The 18,093-nt window shown below is 35.3% G+C and overlaps 1 protein-coding gene across 1 annotated transcript; it reads right to left on the bottom strand.

Annotated features, from left to right (window-relative positions):
• Window positions 1-1,083: 1,083 nt before the first annotated feature.
• LOC145686548 (endocuticle structural glycoprotein ABD-4-like) lies at window positions 1,084-15,193 on the bottom strand. Its single transcript, XM_081759984.1, has 3 exons — window positions 15,048-15,193; window positions 7,573-7,688; window positions 1,084-1,592 (listed from the first exon to the last, which is right to left on the bottom strand). Exons 1-3 carry the CDS (start codon window positions 15,054-15,056, stop codon window positions 1,322-1,324), a joined length of 396 nt encoding a protein of 131 aa, XP_081616110.1. The 5' UTR covers window positions 15,057-15,193; the 3' UTR covers window positions 1,084-1,321.
• Window positions 15,194-18,093: the final 2,900 nt, after the last annotated feature.

The following is an 18,093-nucleotide window of genomic DNA, read 5'->3' as shown; positions in this document are numbered from 1 at the left end:
CACACAAAAATTTCATGAGGAGGGTGTTAAAACCCGAAAACTCCCTTTGTGTACGCCACTTGATTTTTAGGGAAAAGGTATATCAAGAGAATATACCAGCGTTTCCCAACCGGTGTGCCGTGAATGGGCCGCTAGTGTGCCGCGACGAAATCGAAACAAATTATTAATTCTATAGCAGTCAAATTGCAAGACAGGGAAAAATGTATATTTGTATTTAACATTAAAGTGAACCTCTACTAGGTATCTATAATTTTGAGTTTCACACTGTTACTTTTCTGTACATTTTTAATGTTGAAAATAGTATTTGTTATCATTGTTATGACCATTATTGCTTCTTTATTGTTACAGACTGTTTCGTAACTTGAAATTTTAAAATACATCCAGTCCTTTCGACAAAGCAAACATGCATACAAATTACCTACATTTGTGTTTTAAAAGTAAAAGAAATTTGTTTGTTCAGTGATCTTGTTATTTATTGATCTTCCTTCTTAGTGAGAGGTTGGATACAGTTTTTTAAAAAAAAGTGTATTTTTAAAAGCCTTGGTCCCATATCTCATTGCAGTTGTTTTATATTTTTAAATTAGAATTTAAAAAAAGCATAATGATTTACCACGGGGGGAAAATAGTGATCGAGCTTTTTTCTCTGTGAAAAGGAGATCAGTAATCAAAGAAAAAAATATCACTATATTTCATATTTAGAAATAATAATAATAATAATAATAATAATAATAATAATAATAATAATAATAGTAATAATAATAATAACAATTATAATAATAATAATAATAATAATACTAATACTAATAATAATAATAATAATAATAATAATAATAATAATAATAATAATATCTATATGAGTGTGCCGCGAGAATTCAAGTTACACCTATAGTGTGCCGCAAGTTGAAAAAGGTTGGGAAACGCTGGAATATATGGTGAGTGATCGCGAGATCATGTTGTAGATACACTTACAATATTAGAGCAAAGAAAATAGTGTTTGCTTCAAATAATTAAATCTACAATAATTGCTTAGTGTTTTTCTAAGCAAAGAATAAAAATAACAAATAAAGGAATATAATGTTATCATTTTTCTTAGGAAAAGCTCATTTTATTTTATACTTTGTATAAAGTATGTACAAAAATAATCCATATAAATGTTTCTGGTAAAAGAACAGCCAAGACTAGAAATTGTCATTGTTATTGGGTTCGGATAAAGTTCTTAGTTAATCCAGGAAGTACGCCGCCACAAAGCTAAAGGTGCTTCATGATTATGCTTCCCTTTAGCCTTTTGGTCTTAATAACCTTCTCATTCTTCACTCTCTATTTATTTTCGCTTTCCAGGTGTTTCTGGTGTTGGAGGCAACGATTTGAGATATTCCAGAGCTCGCTGGATTTGAGGAGGGATTTCTGGAGGTACTGGCAGATGAGCACCTTGTGGTTGGAATCCATTTTCATCAGCGATGTAGTTCACTTCGATAACACTGCCGTCTGGCGCAGTGTATCTGTATGATCCCTGAGAAACCTCACCGGCTTCGTCACCAACCTGCTTCAGTTGTCCATTTTGATTGGCAGTGATGCCATCACCAGTTTCATAACTGAAAAAAAGTAAATTCATATTTGAAAACACAAAAATGCTTTATTTTACTTGATTGTTTTTTTTAAATTCAAATTATCGTAGCTATTCATACTTATATTTACGTTTTTCATTAGATGGAAGTGAAGTCTCAGTTAACTTACTTTAAGAACGGCTCTCTTGTAAAACGAATCATAACACCATTCTACAAAATTAAAGATACTTTAATTTGGTGTGTGAAAGGTTACTTGTTTTTAATTAACAATATTTATTAAAGTTTAAAATATTTATAAAAGAATATTGTTTCCTTTATATTTCTTTTTTACATATTCAAACTACATGAAACAATTTTTTGGTATATTTATAGTTCAAGTTTTTTTTTTTTTTTGACACAATTGTCTTGCTTGCATCGTTCTAACGTTATCGTGATTATGCAATGCAAAATTCCATTTGTTTAGTTACACAATAGTCAAAAAGACAAGATATTAGTGAATTTTAAGGGGCCAGCAAAAATTTAGGGGGCCTCCCCATAGACCCCTCCCTGGATACGGCCTGGATTCATTTCACTTTCAATACTTTCGTACGTTAGTACTGTTCTAACAGTACTAACACTTCTATTATCCCCAAATGTTCTCTCATTTAGGACACTCTAACAACTCAGCGTCTGTGCCGAGATCTCACCACACAGTTGAAATCATGAGTTTCAACGTTTATAAAAATGAGTTTAGTAATATTTATGCTGATTACTACAGTTCGATTCTCGAATAGAGTTCGTATCCAGCGGAAGTCTTTAAACAAACAACATTTATGAAGTCCTTTACTTTTTTCTTGATCTATTACCCTCTATTCAGAGAAAATTAGTTTTTTTTTTTTTAAGTGGATTTTCAAGTCCAAAGTCTGAATATTTAGACATTAGAAGAAATAAACTATATAGTAAGACATGTTTTGTGTTTCATTTCCAATTACAATTTCTATAACCATTGACGTTCCACTTTACACTCAGCTTTAGCCATAGGCTAAGCCATTACCTCTGTATGTAATAATACGATAAGTTTACAACAAATTATTAGGATATTGTTGTGTCAGCTCATTGTAAAATATTACCAGGGTCAAATAAAAAACAGTATCTGTTTGCGTACTTATAACCTAACGCAAAGCTTCCCACTTAATGATATAAAAAAATGATTAATTTTTATTCACAAAAGTGATTCGATTATTGTATTCACTCATGTGAATCAATTAGGGTTTTGTGGTTCTTTTTGAATTACGAATTCCTTTCAATTATTCATCGTTAGAGTCGTTTAATTTTCTTCGCTATTCTTTCGCGGTGTTGAATCGGATAAGTCGTGAACGGTGAGATTATATTGGACCTTTGTTCTCTGTACCTTGTAATTATGATGCTGCTTGCCATGTGTTATTGTAGCTCCAGTCTTAAGATAACGTTTCCAAATGGTATTTCAATCTGTATAACCGAGAAGATATACTATACTTCCTATTTTCTTCCTTATCCCCCCCCCCCTGCTTTGTACCAAGTATACAACGAAATCTTTCAGTATCGGACATCGATGGGACAAAACTATTTGTTCATACGTAAATGAGAGATAGCCTATCCGTTACAGAGAGGTAACATAAATTTAAATTACTCAAAGCTCATATGATAATTACGGTGTATACATGAGATACCATTAGTTAAAATTATGAATTAGCCAAATGAATTATCCGAATACTGTACTCAGTACTCGAATTACTGAGGTAATAATGGGGAAACCCACTCTGAAAAGAAGAAAAGGATATTTAAGGGGATGTGTTTGTACGGGCTTACACTACAAAATTGTTGGATGGTCTTTTTATTCTCTACTAGTCATATATATATATATATATATATATATATATATATATATATATATATATATATATATATATAAGTCCCGTAATTCGTTTGCTATCTGCTTGAAAATTAAAAGTAACCCAATAACAGCATGCAATGCCATCGCCAAATATTGAAAATGTAGAAAGAACTAACGAATCATAATTGTTATTGAATTTCTTGCTGAGAAGTCTTCAATACTTGTCTGCCCTATTTCCGATCTTTTTTTCCTTAAAAAAAAAAAAAAAAAAAAAAAAAAACAATCGGAAATTTGTTTTCATTTGCTAGGAGAGTTCAAGGCATCAATTGAAGATTTATTTTCAGATGTAAGAAAGTATTTTCGGTGCTAAATAAGTATAAGTTGATAATAATTCCTGTCTGTTATGAAGATATTACTAAAACATTGAGGGTAAAAGAAAATTGACCGTGTCCGCATGCCTATCTGAAAGTATCCGTGGAAGTGGGAGGGGAATCTTTATCATAACAGTACATAGATTTTTGTAGCGACAAAAAAAAAGTACGTGTTATTGAGGTATTTGCTATTGAAATATGTCCGTTAACGGAGGATAAATGTGAAGCTTTAGAAAGAACCTAACTGATTCGTTTACACGTTTGGTGATTGTTGGTTCACAATTCGCTAGTGGCAAAGAATTGGTTGAAGAATGATTTATGATAAGAATCATGATTCATTTCTGAAAAGAAACATGATTTATTTGATTTAAACGATGAGTTGATCATAATGATCGATTCGCAGATAGGCGACAGAACAGTAGACCCCCCTAATTCGGCTCTGGCTTGCAATACGACAACTTCTGTAAATTTAGTTATATAGACAGCTCATACTGGTCATTTATGTATATTTTCAATAAACGTTTGCATCGTTTCCGTTTAGTGTTGAACGAAGTTCTGGGCACTGCAGAGTTCTCATTGAAATATATTGGCTGTCCTTGTCCGATATCTTAGTAAAGTATCGAAATTCTGATATATTCTACAGATACCCATGCTACATCTAATTTAAAACTCTTTAATGATTCTGATTCGATAGTGTTGAGCTAATTTCTAAAACGGCGTTTTCACCAAAGTATAATTACCGATATACTCCAGATGTAACAAAGATTCGAGTAAGATCCGCCCGTAAACTTCGAAATTATGCTATACAGAAATATGTAAATTTGTATATGCATGCAGACGGGTTTTGTCCGTCCGTCTGTTGACAGGTACCGTATCAGGGCAGAATCTGTAAGGTAAAGTGAGAAGCAGTTCTTCTTTGATCGACTCAGCGTCCCAGAAATAGGAACCCATATATTCCACTTAACCCTATAATTAAATCAGAAGTGGTGTAAATAAATTAAAACCGGTAAGACATAGCGAGTAATGGCTTTTCCAGATAGGGATTCACGTTCCAATAACATAGGGTCTATTTCGTTTTAAGATTTCTATTATTGCCATATTCAAATCGGCAGGGATGTAAATCTGCCGATTTCCTGTTTCAATATTGATCACCATAATGAGAGAATGGTAATAGATACCAAAAAATAATTTATTAGTATGGATTCAGTGCCATAAGAATGGTCTGAATCTACTATTTTATTTCTCTTTTCTTTATGGTGGACAAAAGTAAACGCAATGACGACTCATTTGGAAAACAGGTGTCGCGAAGAAGTCGTCTCAGTTATTCGATTTCTAGGGGGCGAAACATGTAACCACGGCTGAAATTCACCGACAGCTGGAAGAGATTTATGAAGAGATTGTAATGTCTCCTTAGCGTGTCACAAAATGGTGTCGAAAGTTTGCGGCTGGTGGAGGAAATGTCTCCGACGAGGAACTTAATGGCCGACACAGCACGGCATCAACAGATTTGAACACAGCTCGCATACGGGAAGCAGATCCGGGTCCTCGCTCCAAGCGACTTTCACTTGTTTCCATATTTGAAGGAGCACCTACGATACCGCCGCAGAGCTTCAGACGATGAAACACTTCAGGATAGAATCTTCAAACTCATAACACGATGCAACAAGTGTCTCATCCGATATGCAGACTATGTCGAAAAATAACGTAATATATGTGCTATCTGCTGCCTGTATTGGTTGTATTAAATGATACACACACGTTTCACAGCAAGCGTTGTAACCATACTTTCTGAACACTCCTCACATTTCACACGATTATGTAGTAGGTAAATGGATCCTGATCTAATAAGATCGGTGTATGGGTTTTCGTTATTGAAAAGGTGATGCAAAATTAAAGCGATCAGAACTCGGGCTCCCAAAGCCTGCACAATATAACATTTAATACGCTTATTTAGCAGGTCAGCATCTACCAACTTTGTTCTCGATTACAGTGGCGGATCTTGCCCGAGACTGAGAGGCCTAGCCCAACCCCTGTGACAAAAATAATTTAAACTCTTATTTATATAGTTTTGAAAGTGTATATAGTAAGCATTGCCTGTTATTCTTTACTGGAAATTTTTGGAAACTTTTTAGATATAGTTTCAATTGCAGTTTTTCTCTTATGCAGTAGGTAAAACAATACTTGAGGTCCACAATATCAACGTCCAGCCGGGACAGAGTCAAGTTGGAAACTTCTGCTGAATCCTTGAAAAATTATATATAAAGGGTCAATGATGTATAAAGGTAACCAAGAAACTTCTGTCGCTTTTGGTGGAGGTCTGTGTTCAATTGGCCCTCACACTGTGAGTTTAATGCGAATGGAGATAAGGCGAAGGTCATTCTTAGTGTGGGTATATTCAACATACTAACTGGTAGTGGCAGTTCAGTTACACCGTGAACATGCGTAAGGACAGAGTGAACATCGGACCTCCATAGAGAGTCTTAAACGCGTGTATGCAGTACGAGTTCAAACTGGGGTCAAATGTCTGGCGGAATATATTCCAGGTTTTTGGTGACGGTGTCGAGACTAGGTTGACAGTGCAGCGGTGGTTTAACAAGTTTAAGGACGGTGATGAAACACTCGAAGATGCCGGAAGACAAACACATGTACAAAATGAAGATCTTCAGGCAGCAATTGAGGCGAATAGTGACCAGACATGTGAGGAACTGAGACTACAATTCAGTGCGAGTGGACAAACCATTCGGCAGCATCTCTATCAACTTTGGAAGACTACAAGTTGGGTCCATGGGATCCACATAATTTGACTCCGGGCCAGAAGGCAACGCGGACAGACACCTGTGTTTCTTTGCTGTCTCGTCTGAGGAAGGAACCATTTCTGGACGGGGTGTTGACATGTGATGAGAAATGGGTCCTGTATGAAGCTCCACGGCGCCGTCATAATTGGTTAGCATCCCATGAACCGCTTCCAAAACAGCCGAAACCAGCACTGCATCAGAACAAATTCCTCCTGTATGTTTAGTTGACTGCTCGCGGCATCTTGCATCGGGAACTGCTACCATCTGGTCAGAGCATCAATGCAACTGTACACTGTCAGTAGTTGAGCCGCGTTAAAGAAAAACTCAAAACTCTGGAGCCAACACCTCTGAATCAGAAAGGGGTCCTCCTGTTACAGGACAACGCTAAGCCCCACGTGGCTAGGATGACCCGGGACACCATTCTACGCCTTGGATAGGAAACACTATTGCATCCGCCATACTTCCCGGACATTGCACCGTTCGATTATTACCTATTCCATTCCTTGGACAATCACCTCATAGGACGCCAGTTCGAATCCCCAGTAGAGGTGCAAAGTGCACTTGATACCTTCTTCGCTTCACAGCCCACCAAGTTCTACCGCGATGGAATTCATAGCCTTCCAGAACGTTGGCAGAAGGTCGTTGCTGCTGATGGGCACTATTTATGATCTTGCAGGTACGACTAAGGTGGCATATCGATGTTCGAAGTTGATGGGTGAAAAAGCGAGATTTTTTTTTTGTTATATTTATACTTATCATAGTCTGTGTTCTTGCTGCCCCCCCCCCCTCCGTTTTTACCTTCTCGATCCGACACTTCTTGATTGGTTTAGTTCGGATGAACTTGTAAGATCAGAGAATAACCAAACGAAAGACAAAAATGAAGATATCAACTAAACTAATGGTGAAGAAAAAAGATATGACTTTGGAGAACACTAAACAATGTACAGAAACGCAACACAGTGGTTACTATTATTTCTCTTGATTCTTACTTGTATTGATAGGTGCCGTCGTAATTGACTTCACTTTCTTGCCTAATAATTGGTACTGGATCTGGTTTCTGTTGCGGGAAGGCAGAAACTGCCACTAGACACAATGCGAAGAATACCTGTTGAAATAGATAAAAATAAAAATATTATAAACAAAGTAAACTTATGGGTACGAACTACTCTATTCTCAAATATAAAATCTATGTCTTTATGATATAAATTACAAACGCACTCAAATAAGATAAAGTTATACAATTTCTCCACGGAATTATGTTCGTAAGTTGGAAGGTTGTATAATAGAAGAAAATCTTATCGATAACACTAGTTCACTAAACTCTTAAGCTCTCGGACACTGTTTTGGTGTTAAATGATTCGTGGGATAAAAAAATAAAAATTATGAATTGATAAAGTTGTTATGCGAACACAATGAAGAGGATGTATCAACGTTTAAACATACGTAAGTTATTACACAATATACTCTAATCATAAAATATGGACTAAATGTCAAATCGTTTGGTTTCTGGAGGGATTCTGACAAGTTTTAGATGAAATTAAGAAAAAAACTCAAGACCATAAATTTTGTACACAAAATTTACAAAACGAAACGAGTCGAGATTTTTACAAAAGTTCACGAGACGAGACAACGTTATTTTTGGTATAGTGTTGTCTCGTGGGCAGCACAGAGAAATTTGATATACCAGTATACAGGCCCGTATCCAGGGGGTCTAGGGGGCCGGGCCCCCCTAAACTTTTGCTGGCCCTTTCTAAAATTTTCACGGTAGGCTTGCAAATGAACTATTTAATATAATAAGGTGATGAACTATAATATTGTTGGATCGGGCCCCCCCAACTTCAGCTGGGCCCCCCTAAATTTTTGGACTGGCTACCGGCCTGCATGTATAGGTAGAGTAATCTAAAAGTTCTAGATATTACGTAGCAACAATTTGTGTAGGGAAGTCGGAAAATATTTCTTATCAATAGGTAGCCTATATTTCACATTGTCTTAACGTAAACTCGATCGTTACTGTTAAAATTAGGTACGGATATTTGACTTTATAAAAATGGAAATACATGTTTCAAAGAAATATAATATTACCTCCATACCATTCATTAGATACGGTGCAGGATACGGTGAATCAGTGGAAGAGCATTTATCACTGGTGTGTGAGGTCTGCGGTTTGATCCCCGGCTAAGTAAGTTGGTGGTGGACAACATCGTGTCTGTGGGTTTTCCCGAGGTATACCCGTTTCATCCCACATCCTCATTCCACCCATTTTTTCATCATTATTCCCTTGCCTTAATCATCCGTATCCCTTTAGAGTCTTCATCCCGGCGAAATTAAAATACCGCTAATTTTACAGTAATTATGTGATATTTTCAAATAGATAAAAGATAATCGAAATGTGTAACAAGAGCGCCCTAGACAATATTATTTTACATGAGAAACCGTTATCACGACTCACTTATCTGCTTTCGATTTCGAGCCATTTTGAAAATCGGCATTTATTTTCGCGTTTCTAAACACTGAAACGGAAATCCACTAGGTCACTTGTGATAACGGTACCTCACGCAGAATAATATTGTCTAGGGCGCTGTTGTTCCATATTTCAATTATCTTTTATCTATTTGAAGATATCACATAATTACTGTAAAATTAGCGGTATTTTAATTTTGCCGGGATGAAGACTCTTAACTTAAAGGGCTTAATCTTCTGACGTTAAGCTGAAAGATTTGATTTCAATATAACTGTCAAAGAAAGATTACCGAAGCTGTAATACCAGTTATTAATATAAGTTGTTGTTTTTACCAGAGTTTTGCTTAGAAGGCAGGGGAAGGGGGTACAAAGTGTTCTGTCTTGTGTAAGTTACCGCTGGCTTGATTCTACGCCAGGTAAGTAAGTTTGTGTTCGACAACAGTGTGTCCGTGGGATTTCTTGCGGTTCTTTAATTTTCTCCCACGTTATCATTCCATTAATTCTTACGACACCGTTCACTTTCATTAATTACCCGTTCCTGTTTTCCTAAAGGAAATAAACTGGGGATATTAAACTAGAAATTTCAATTAACGTTATCGCTAATTTACTGGCAGTTAAATTTCATATTTATTTCTCGAACTTAAATTAATGTTAGCCACTTTAACCTAAACTATAACATTATTTCCGTCTTTGAGTAAGCGTTATTAATATTGCTGCTATTTGAATTCGCGGGTGGACTTCCCCATCGCTAGCCGGTTAGAGTGCACGCATGGTGTGGAAGATTCGGGTTTGATTATGTGGTGTGAAGACAATCATGTACACTCATGTCCAAAATTATTGTTGCATATCTATAACTGTCTTCTTGTAAGAATATAATTTGATAATGATTTTGCAGCGTCCTTTTAATACTGATACTATGTGTATAAGCGGGAAATGTATATTTGGGGTTAATTTCATAGGAAAAGAATTATAAATACAAAAATTAGAATAAGTAAAACAAAATGTTGCTAAAAGGACAAGAAAGTTTTATTTTCGTTTTATTGTTCTTATTTAATGCTCTTTTGACATGAAATTTGTCACATACATGTCTTTGCCGATTATACATATACTAACATTGCAAAAAAATACCGAGCGAATTCGTTATCAAATTATATTCCTACAAAAACATATTTATAGACATGCGAGATTAATTTTGCACGTGAGTGTACATTCTGGTAAAATGCAAATTAATACGTTTATATGAATGTATGTCCTTTGTTAGCAGTAAGGCTACATAAAACGGGAGCTACTGTTTAAAATGGTATCTTTACTACTGTAGTGCCTTCAACGCTATTCCAGCGAATCCAGGACTTAAAGAATTAAAGACACACATGATAGCTATTAAACCAGCGAGTACGGCTTTATTGGCTTTTGTTATGAAATCAAATCTTCCAGTTTAACGTCCCACGATTAAACCTATTAGGCTAAATGAGACAATGGTTGAAGCAAGTGAGGGATGATGGTTGATAGAACGAGAAAGTGGGAGAAAATGAAAGTACCCGAAAAAAACACGGACACGATGATGTCTACCACAAACTCACTTGGGCGTGGATCGAACAAGGGAACCCAGGCACCAGAGGTAAGCACTCCACCACTAAGCCACCGTGTCCCTTAGTTTTTGTTATGAAAGTAATATAGTTATTAAAAAAAAACTATTTTTTCTGTGTACTACCGTCGTCAGATTTTTTCCCTCTACGTGTAGCTTGAAATAATTAGTCACTCAGTAAGGTCAATCTCTTACACTTCTCAAGTAACTATAAAAAAGTGCATGTCATTATTTTTCTTTCATCTCTGCTTTCGCTAGTCTTGAAGGAGAGTGAGGGGGGGGGGAGAAGAAGAAGGTTGTTAAGTATGATTATATCATTAAGAAGTTGGTGCAGACTCGTGGGTGGAACAAAGCCGGATCACTATGACATCACTGTTATGTAATATAAGTGATGTTGCACAAATGCTTCAAGAAGATACATAACAAAAAAATGGCAAACAATAAAAAAAGAAAACTGCATTCATAAACAATAATGCAGAAGATATTTTCATATGCAAATGCAGGAAAGTTCACATGCATGCAGTTCTGTAGAGTTTGTTATTTCTATGAGACAGGCTGTTGGGTTCAACATTCAAACGTTTAAATACCATGTGTGTATTATTGCTCTGCTCTACTTTCTTTAGAAAATATTTTTGAATGATGTCCTCAAGTTACGGTATAAATTCCCAATATACTGCTCAGATACTGTTAAAATTATAATGGAATTGTTACTAGCGTTTGTGTCACAAGACAAGCACAAGCAAACGCTAACTCATACTGAAGGTAGTACAGTATTATATAAATTTGTAAAAGCAATTTGCAAAATGTGCCTATATCATTTTTTTTTATTTCTTTTTTAATGCATGTTAAACATAGGACTTATGCTGGAAACTTCCTTCCTAGAGTACACCGTATTGCATACTTGAAAACAAGTTAGATCCCTAAGCTATATTGAACCTTATGGCTTACAGCCTTTGGCTTGGGAGACTCGGGTTCGATCCCCGGGCGGAGCTCATGTGGTTGGGATTCCACGTTAATCAGGAGGTCCCGTCTCATGTAACCTCGCTGCTGAAAGAAACGTTAAACTCAAAATCAACTCAACTCAACCTTATGGCTTTACTTTCATCAAAATGCTAAACTGTTAGAGGGTCATGAGTGATCACCTGGATTCAATGATGATTTCAGAGGTTGGTCCAGGAAGAATTCTGCAACTCTCCTTCCTCACGGGGCTAAGAAACTTCTCCCGGAACCCCATTCATGTTCCATTTGGGTTTATCAATGTTAACGCAATACTTCTGTTCACCCCCTCCTCACACTGAAAGTATCCCGGAGGGTAAAATCTGAAATCTTCACTACCCAGATTGTAATTCGATAATTTCACACCGAATTTCAACACTGTCAATTTTGAACTGTAAGATCCGGATCTCATTATTTTCTTTTCAATCCAAGTGACTCACTCGTCCTCACATTGTACCGGGTAAATAAATAAGCTTTCTGCGATTCCATTGAGAATCGAACCTCTAACCATTCAAATGGAAAGCACGAGTTTCAATATTTGAACTACAGTTGAATATTTTAAACGTAAGAATATTAAACATTCTTATGTATTTATTATTTAGAAAAAGGAATGAAAACATTAACATCCCACAGTTATGTCTCTTAGGCTAAAGAAAACGGATGATCAATATAAGTTGTGTGATAATAAGAGAAGAATCAATGAATGCGTCACGAATTTATATGAGCTGGGACAGATCTAAAGACCCTTTCCGTCAGACGTGAGCTCTCTACTAGTTAAGCCACCGCACCCTCTAGCAATAAACCTAATATATCATTTAATAAAACTATTGTCGATGAAAATCTGTCATGTCGCAGCGTGGGCGTTAAATATGAGTAAATTATAAACGTCAGCCACACGTAGCATGATTGTATATAGATATTTAATAATCTATTGCATTTTGAAATTCGTGTAATATTCATTAATCAATATGCTTTTCAAACTCTATGAAAGGGTGTTATTTATACTATTCTCCAGCATGTATTTATTTGTAATAAAGATAACTTCCCCTTTATTTTTCTTTTCCAGAAATTGACCTTGAGATTTACTAAGGAAGTACACAGCAAATGCTCTTCTCAACCTTTCTCTTTGCAACAAACCATCAACAGGTGTGTATTTCACTTATAAAAAATCTTTGTTTACTAAGTTTCCGCTGTGTTCTTCGCTGATCGTGGTTTGGAAACTGTTTCAAACCGGTCAGGATTGGCCAAACTAAGATACTAACAAAGGAAGGTAAATTAAATTAAACTTCTAATTTAATGACCCACGTTATGATTTTTTAGGCTAGAAAAGAGGGATAATTGACGAAAATGAATAAATATTAAAACAGTGGAATGAGAGTGAGGAAAAAAGGGAGAATCCCGAAAAATCCCATGGTCACTATGTTCTGCACCACAAAATAACTCATACGGCCAGAAATCAGAGATATTTACCCTTGAGGTGAGCGTTTTACTCCCGAGCCACCATTCAATCTCAGGACATGTGGTAAACACACATCGTATCCGTGGGTTTTCTCTAACTAGGTTGTGACCCGGTGTACCAAACGGAAGGCAATTTGCAAGTCATAAGACGCCATTAAATAACCCACCCACCCTTATCTTACAAAATGCGTACGTACCTCACCATTGTGTTGGACACCCAAGAAAAACCCCTGATACCAAAAATGAAGCTTCTGTTTCAAAAAATGGTTACACTTGCAATCGAGGATTTCTTCGGTTGCCTAATTGTTTCATATACAAAAAGGGGTCTAATGAGCATAGTATCGATATGTAGTCAGAGTGATACCCCATGACCATCCCTAGTAAGTTTTCCTGTTTTTCTTCATAATGCCGTTTCATCAGGTCTTTGGTAACAAATTTCATTAACCACTATTTTCCATTAGCCAAAAGGACATTATTGCGGAACTATATTGAAATTTTCAATTCATTTCAATTCAGGTCTTCTACGCTGAAAGAGCATATACTGGTTACATAGCCAAAATTGTGCTCTTTACTATATTTTAATGATTTGTTTCGTATGTTCTTTCAAATGAAGAATTGAATTGAATTGGTTTTGGGTTTAACGTCCCGTTCAGCATTGATGTTATATCAGACGTGGACCTACTGATTAACGTGGAATCCGAACCACATGAGCTCCCGCCGTTCAAATGAAGAACAAAATCATTTTGTATAAAAATAAGCATGTAAATAACAGACCTATTATTAATAAAGAACTAACTTTAAGAATGAAATGTATTTTCGTTTTCTTTTTTGTTTTATCATTTTCAATTCTTTCTTTTCTTTTTCTTTCTTGTTTATTTTATAGTTATTTTTACGTGTACAAAGTAATGGCCATTTGCATTGTCATGTAGAAAAATCAGTATCGGAGATATTCAGCAGGATTCATAACGTGATTCAAAGGATGATAAGCTTGTACGTCATTCAAGGTTGAAACATCATGGGAAACACATGGACGAAAGAATACATTGATAATTTAATATATATATATATATAAAAGGCTTTAAAAGAAAGGAACATGCTGTTTTCATTTTCTTTTCTTTCATTATTTTAATAAAAGTTGAATTCTGTATCGATTTGTTTCGTGTGTAAGTTAAAACAGAAACTTTTAGAGTAAAAAGTATCCTCTGATACAACTTACTAAATTAACTGTCTGTGAATGTTCATTGTAAAAACTTATACATTAAAACTTTATACTTTGAGAAAATCAAATTCACATAAAAAATAGAAATATGTTTACATTTTAACTCTAAATTGAAAAAATCTGTAACACATAAATAACAAAATTAATTTTAAAATAGTTATTTATCATCAAGAAACATTGTATTTTTTTCCATAAAACTAACTTTCCTAATATACGTACTTTTTAAATATTGTAACAAAACATAAATCTACTGTTGAGCTCCTTTGTGGCTAAGCGGTTAGTGTATACGCCTTTGGCATGGGAGACCCGGGTTTGATTCCCGCCGGAAGCTTATGTGGTTAGGATTCCATGTTAATCAGTAGGTCCGTGTTTCATATAGCCTCGATGCTGGAAGGGATGTTAAACTCAAATCAATAAACCTACTGGAAACAATAAGGATCAGATTTCTAATACCAGTGGTCTAAGTTCGATTCCCTTTTTAAAGATTGTTGACTAACAGTGTATTTAGCGGTATTCATTCTCTAAAGACGAACACTTTGGATGGACTAGAAGTTCGAATATTTTTATGTGATTGTACTATTATTCTTTGAACTTAATAAATATATTCCACATCATATAGCTGACCTTGAATATAGTTATAATAATTACATTATATTCATTATGATTGTAATTATGTTTCTTTAAGAGATGACTAACATTATGAAACCTATGCAGTAAGAATGTGTATGGGAATGTTGTTCACTTACCCAATGCATAATGTTGGTTGGTTTATGAAAAAAACGTAATAAAAACTAGCACAGTGGTTACGATGTGTGTGGTTCTTCTGGAATACCTGCAGTGCTATTTATATGGCGGGTTGATTGCCTCATCTTCGTGTCCTCATTTGTTTCGATGTGAGCGCTTCGGCGGCAAAAGGTCAAACAGACAGCCACACCTCTTTCTAAAGAAGATTCAAAGCGGGCATCTCATTTCTCATTTGATGCTTCACCAAAAAGGAGACCTTCTTCCTCACACACAGACACACAAACTCACACCCTCTCACTCTGTAGCACCATAATTCATGCATTTCCGCTCCATATAAGTTAGTTGTCTTAGTCAGTAATTGACGTCTCCGAGGCAAATTTACACTCATCTTTGTTTATTTGCCTTGTTGTGGCTTCAAGATTGTCATAGTAATGAATTATAATTACATTAGACAGTAAACATACTTCTTTACGTGTTATGAAATTAAACGAAATATAAATTACAGCTACAATTATTTGCTTCCTGTTAAAGCACAAGATCATAAATAAATACCACGCAACACGTATTATGTCACACTTGTATACAGTAGTTTCCATAGGCGCAAAAGGCCACACAAATTAAACACACAGTGAGAGGACTTCTTTTTTAATTATAGTAAGATGCAAGCATACATTACTGAATCTGCAGCAATGTATCTAGAAAGCTTGACAAAGTTTGTGGTGACAAAATTACACTTATATGTATATGTATATATATATATATATATATATATATATATATATATATATATATATATATATATATATATAACATCTATCATTTTTGTATATCGTTCATCTTTTGTTGAAACATCTAGCAGGAAGTTTTAGTAATGTTACTATGTCAATCAAGATTTTATCTCCAAATAACAGGAAAATATTACTCACATATTTTACTTAGATAGATATAAATTAAATATGATTGTTTATTAGTTTCGTTTAAATTTGATGTTCGCCCTTGATTTGGCCTTTTTCTGTACTACTATTTAAAAAATCTGGAATAGGTGTAACTAATTATTGGCCTTCATGGAGTCTGCTTAACAAACACTGAATGGTAATTAAATCTCTAAACCAAATTGTACAAAAATCAAGTCTTGAAACTTGAAAATTATTTTTTAAAAACAGATATGCGAAGGTTGCAGAGTTACTAACCGTTTATATAGAATTTTTTAAACATACGGTGTAGTCTACGTGATGCCTGTGTGCACCATCATCACCATAGTTATTCTGCCATTATTGGCAAATAACTTGCCGCAACTGAGAAATTTCCATGTTCCACAGTCTTTTGCTAACCTCTTCGTCTTCACATACGATTGTTCTGTTTTGATATCGTCCATTAATTCTAGTCTCTTCTTTGCTCTCTTCCTCTCTTTCCTGCCACCATATCTTTTAGCGTGTACCTCAGGATACAGTCCCTTCTTACCCAATGTCCCAACCAGTCTCTCTTCCTCTTCTTAATAATTTCTAAAATTGTTCTCTTCTCCCCCACCATTTCTAATACCCTCTCATTCGTTTTTCGCTCGACCCAGCTAATTCTTTCCCATCCACATTTCGAAAGCTTCAAGTTCTTTTTCATCAAATTGCGTAACCCCCTACAGCACAATACTCCACACCAAGCATTTTATGAGTCTTTTTTCTCAACTCTTTATTCAAGGTCTCACAAAATAGTATTTTCTTCCTCCTAATGATTTCTTTTGCCATTCCTATCCTTGCTGTTATTTCATGCTCACATTTCATATTATCACTAATAATACTTCGCAGGTATCGAAAACTAGTCACCTGTTATATTTTCTCCCCTCAGTATCCTTTAGTGGAAGAGGTCCCTAATTTGTGCTCAGGTCCGGTATTGTAATAACTCTTATAGGGTAGGAAATATTATTGTTCTTGTAGGAAAACAGTGTTTTTCTTTCAGAGCGTAATGAACACATCTCCATGCATATTTGTATATTTTACTTTAATAACGATGGTTTATTATGAGTGATTTTATCTAAAGATATTAATGTTCCAGATAACCTTCTTTCTCATCTTTAATCCTACTTAGATAAGCAGATATGCGAGGTGATTGCATTGTGAGTCGAATTTATGAATGTAACGATATGGGTTAGTGACCAGACTAGGATTTTGAGGTCTAGTAGGGAAAAATCAGTAGAAAAAAATGTTGCATTTGTTCAACCAAAGACTTTATCCATATCATTAGAGAAGAAGAGAAAATGTTCCCCAAGTTTGGGGTGAGCGAAACGAACTTTTCAGAATTTTTATCAACGAGAAGCTTCGGTAACATAGTAACAATCAGAAAGAAAAGACTTGATCTTTATGATTTCAACTGGCTGAATATCAAGTGGTTACATTATGAAAGAGATTCTCCTTTTTTCTTAATATGATACTTAAGGACAATAAATTCTGATGTACGGTATATATTTGACCTAGTCATCCTGTAATACGTTTATGTAACATCTAGCTGGACCTGCTTTACATCCAATGATTACAAGTAACAAAAAGCAAAGACAGACATGAAAGATTTATTTCCGTACATATCGGCTGTGTATCACCAGTTTTTCAATGAACTACCACGTAAAACTCCTACAAAAGCAACTGCAGCTGTACAAGTGCAAGTATAGATGAGAGGGAATATATTTTTCTTTGAATTGGATTTTTATAATATGATAGTTTGTGTTTGTTAATATCGGTCATCAAGGATCTTCAAGTCTAGGAGGCTCAGGTGAGCAGGCCATGTAGCCAGAATGGAAGAAATTAGGAAGGCTTTCAAAATTTTAACTGGAAATCCAACCTCAAAACCACAATTCGGAAGACCTAGGCCCAGATGGGAGGACAATGTTAAGATGGATCTCGTAGAAATAGAAATATAAAGTCGAAACTGGATCCAGCTGGCTAAGGACAAAACAGTCAATACAGATCTTTTATGAATGCGACATTGAACCTCTGAGTTCCATAGGCTATAGTGTTAGTTAGTTTTACAAATATTAATTAAAACAGACATTTGAAATACAAT

Source organism: Thermobia domestica, chromosome 5 (assembly GCF_964235325.1).
Source record: "Thermobia domestica chromosome 5, izTheDome1.hap1.1, whole genome shotgun sequence".
Taxonomy (NCBI): domain Eukaryota; kingdom Metazoa; phylum Arthropoda; class Insecta; order Zygentoma; family Lepismatidae; genus Thermobia; species Thermobia domestica.
This window is presented reverse-complemented; position numbering and strand designations above follow the sequence as displayed.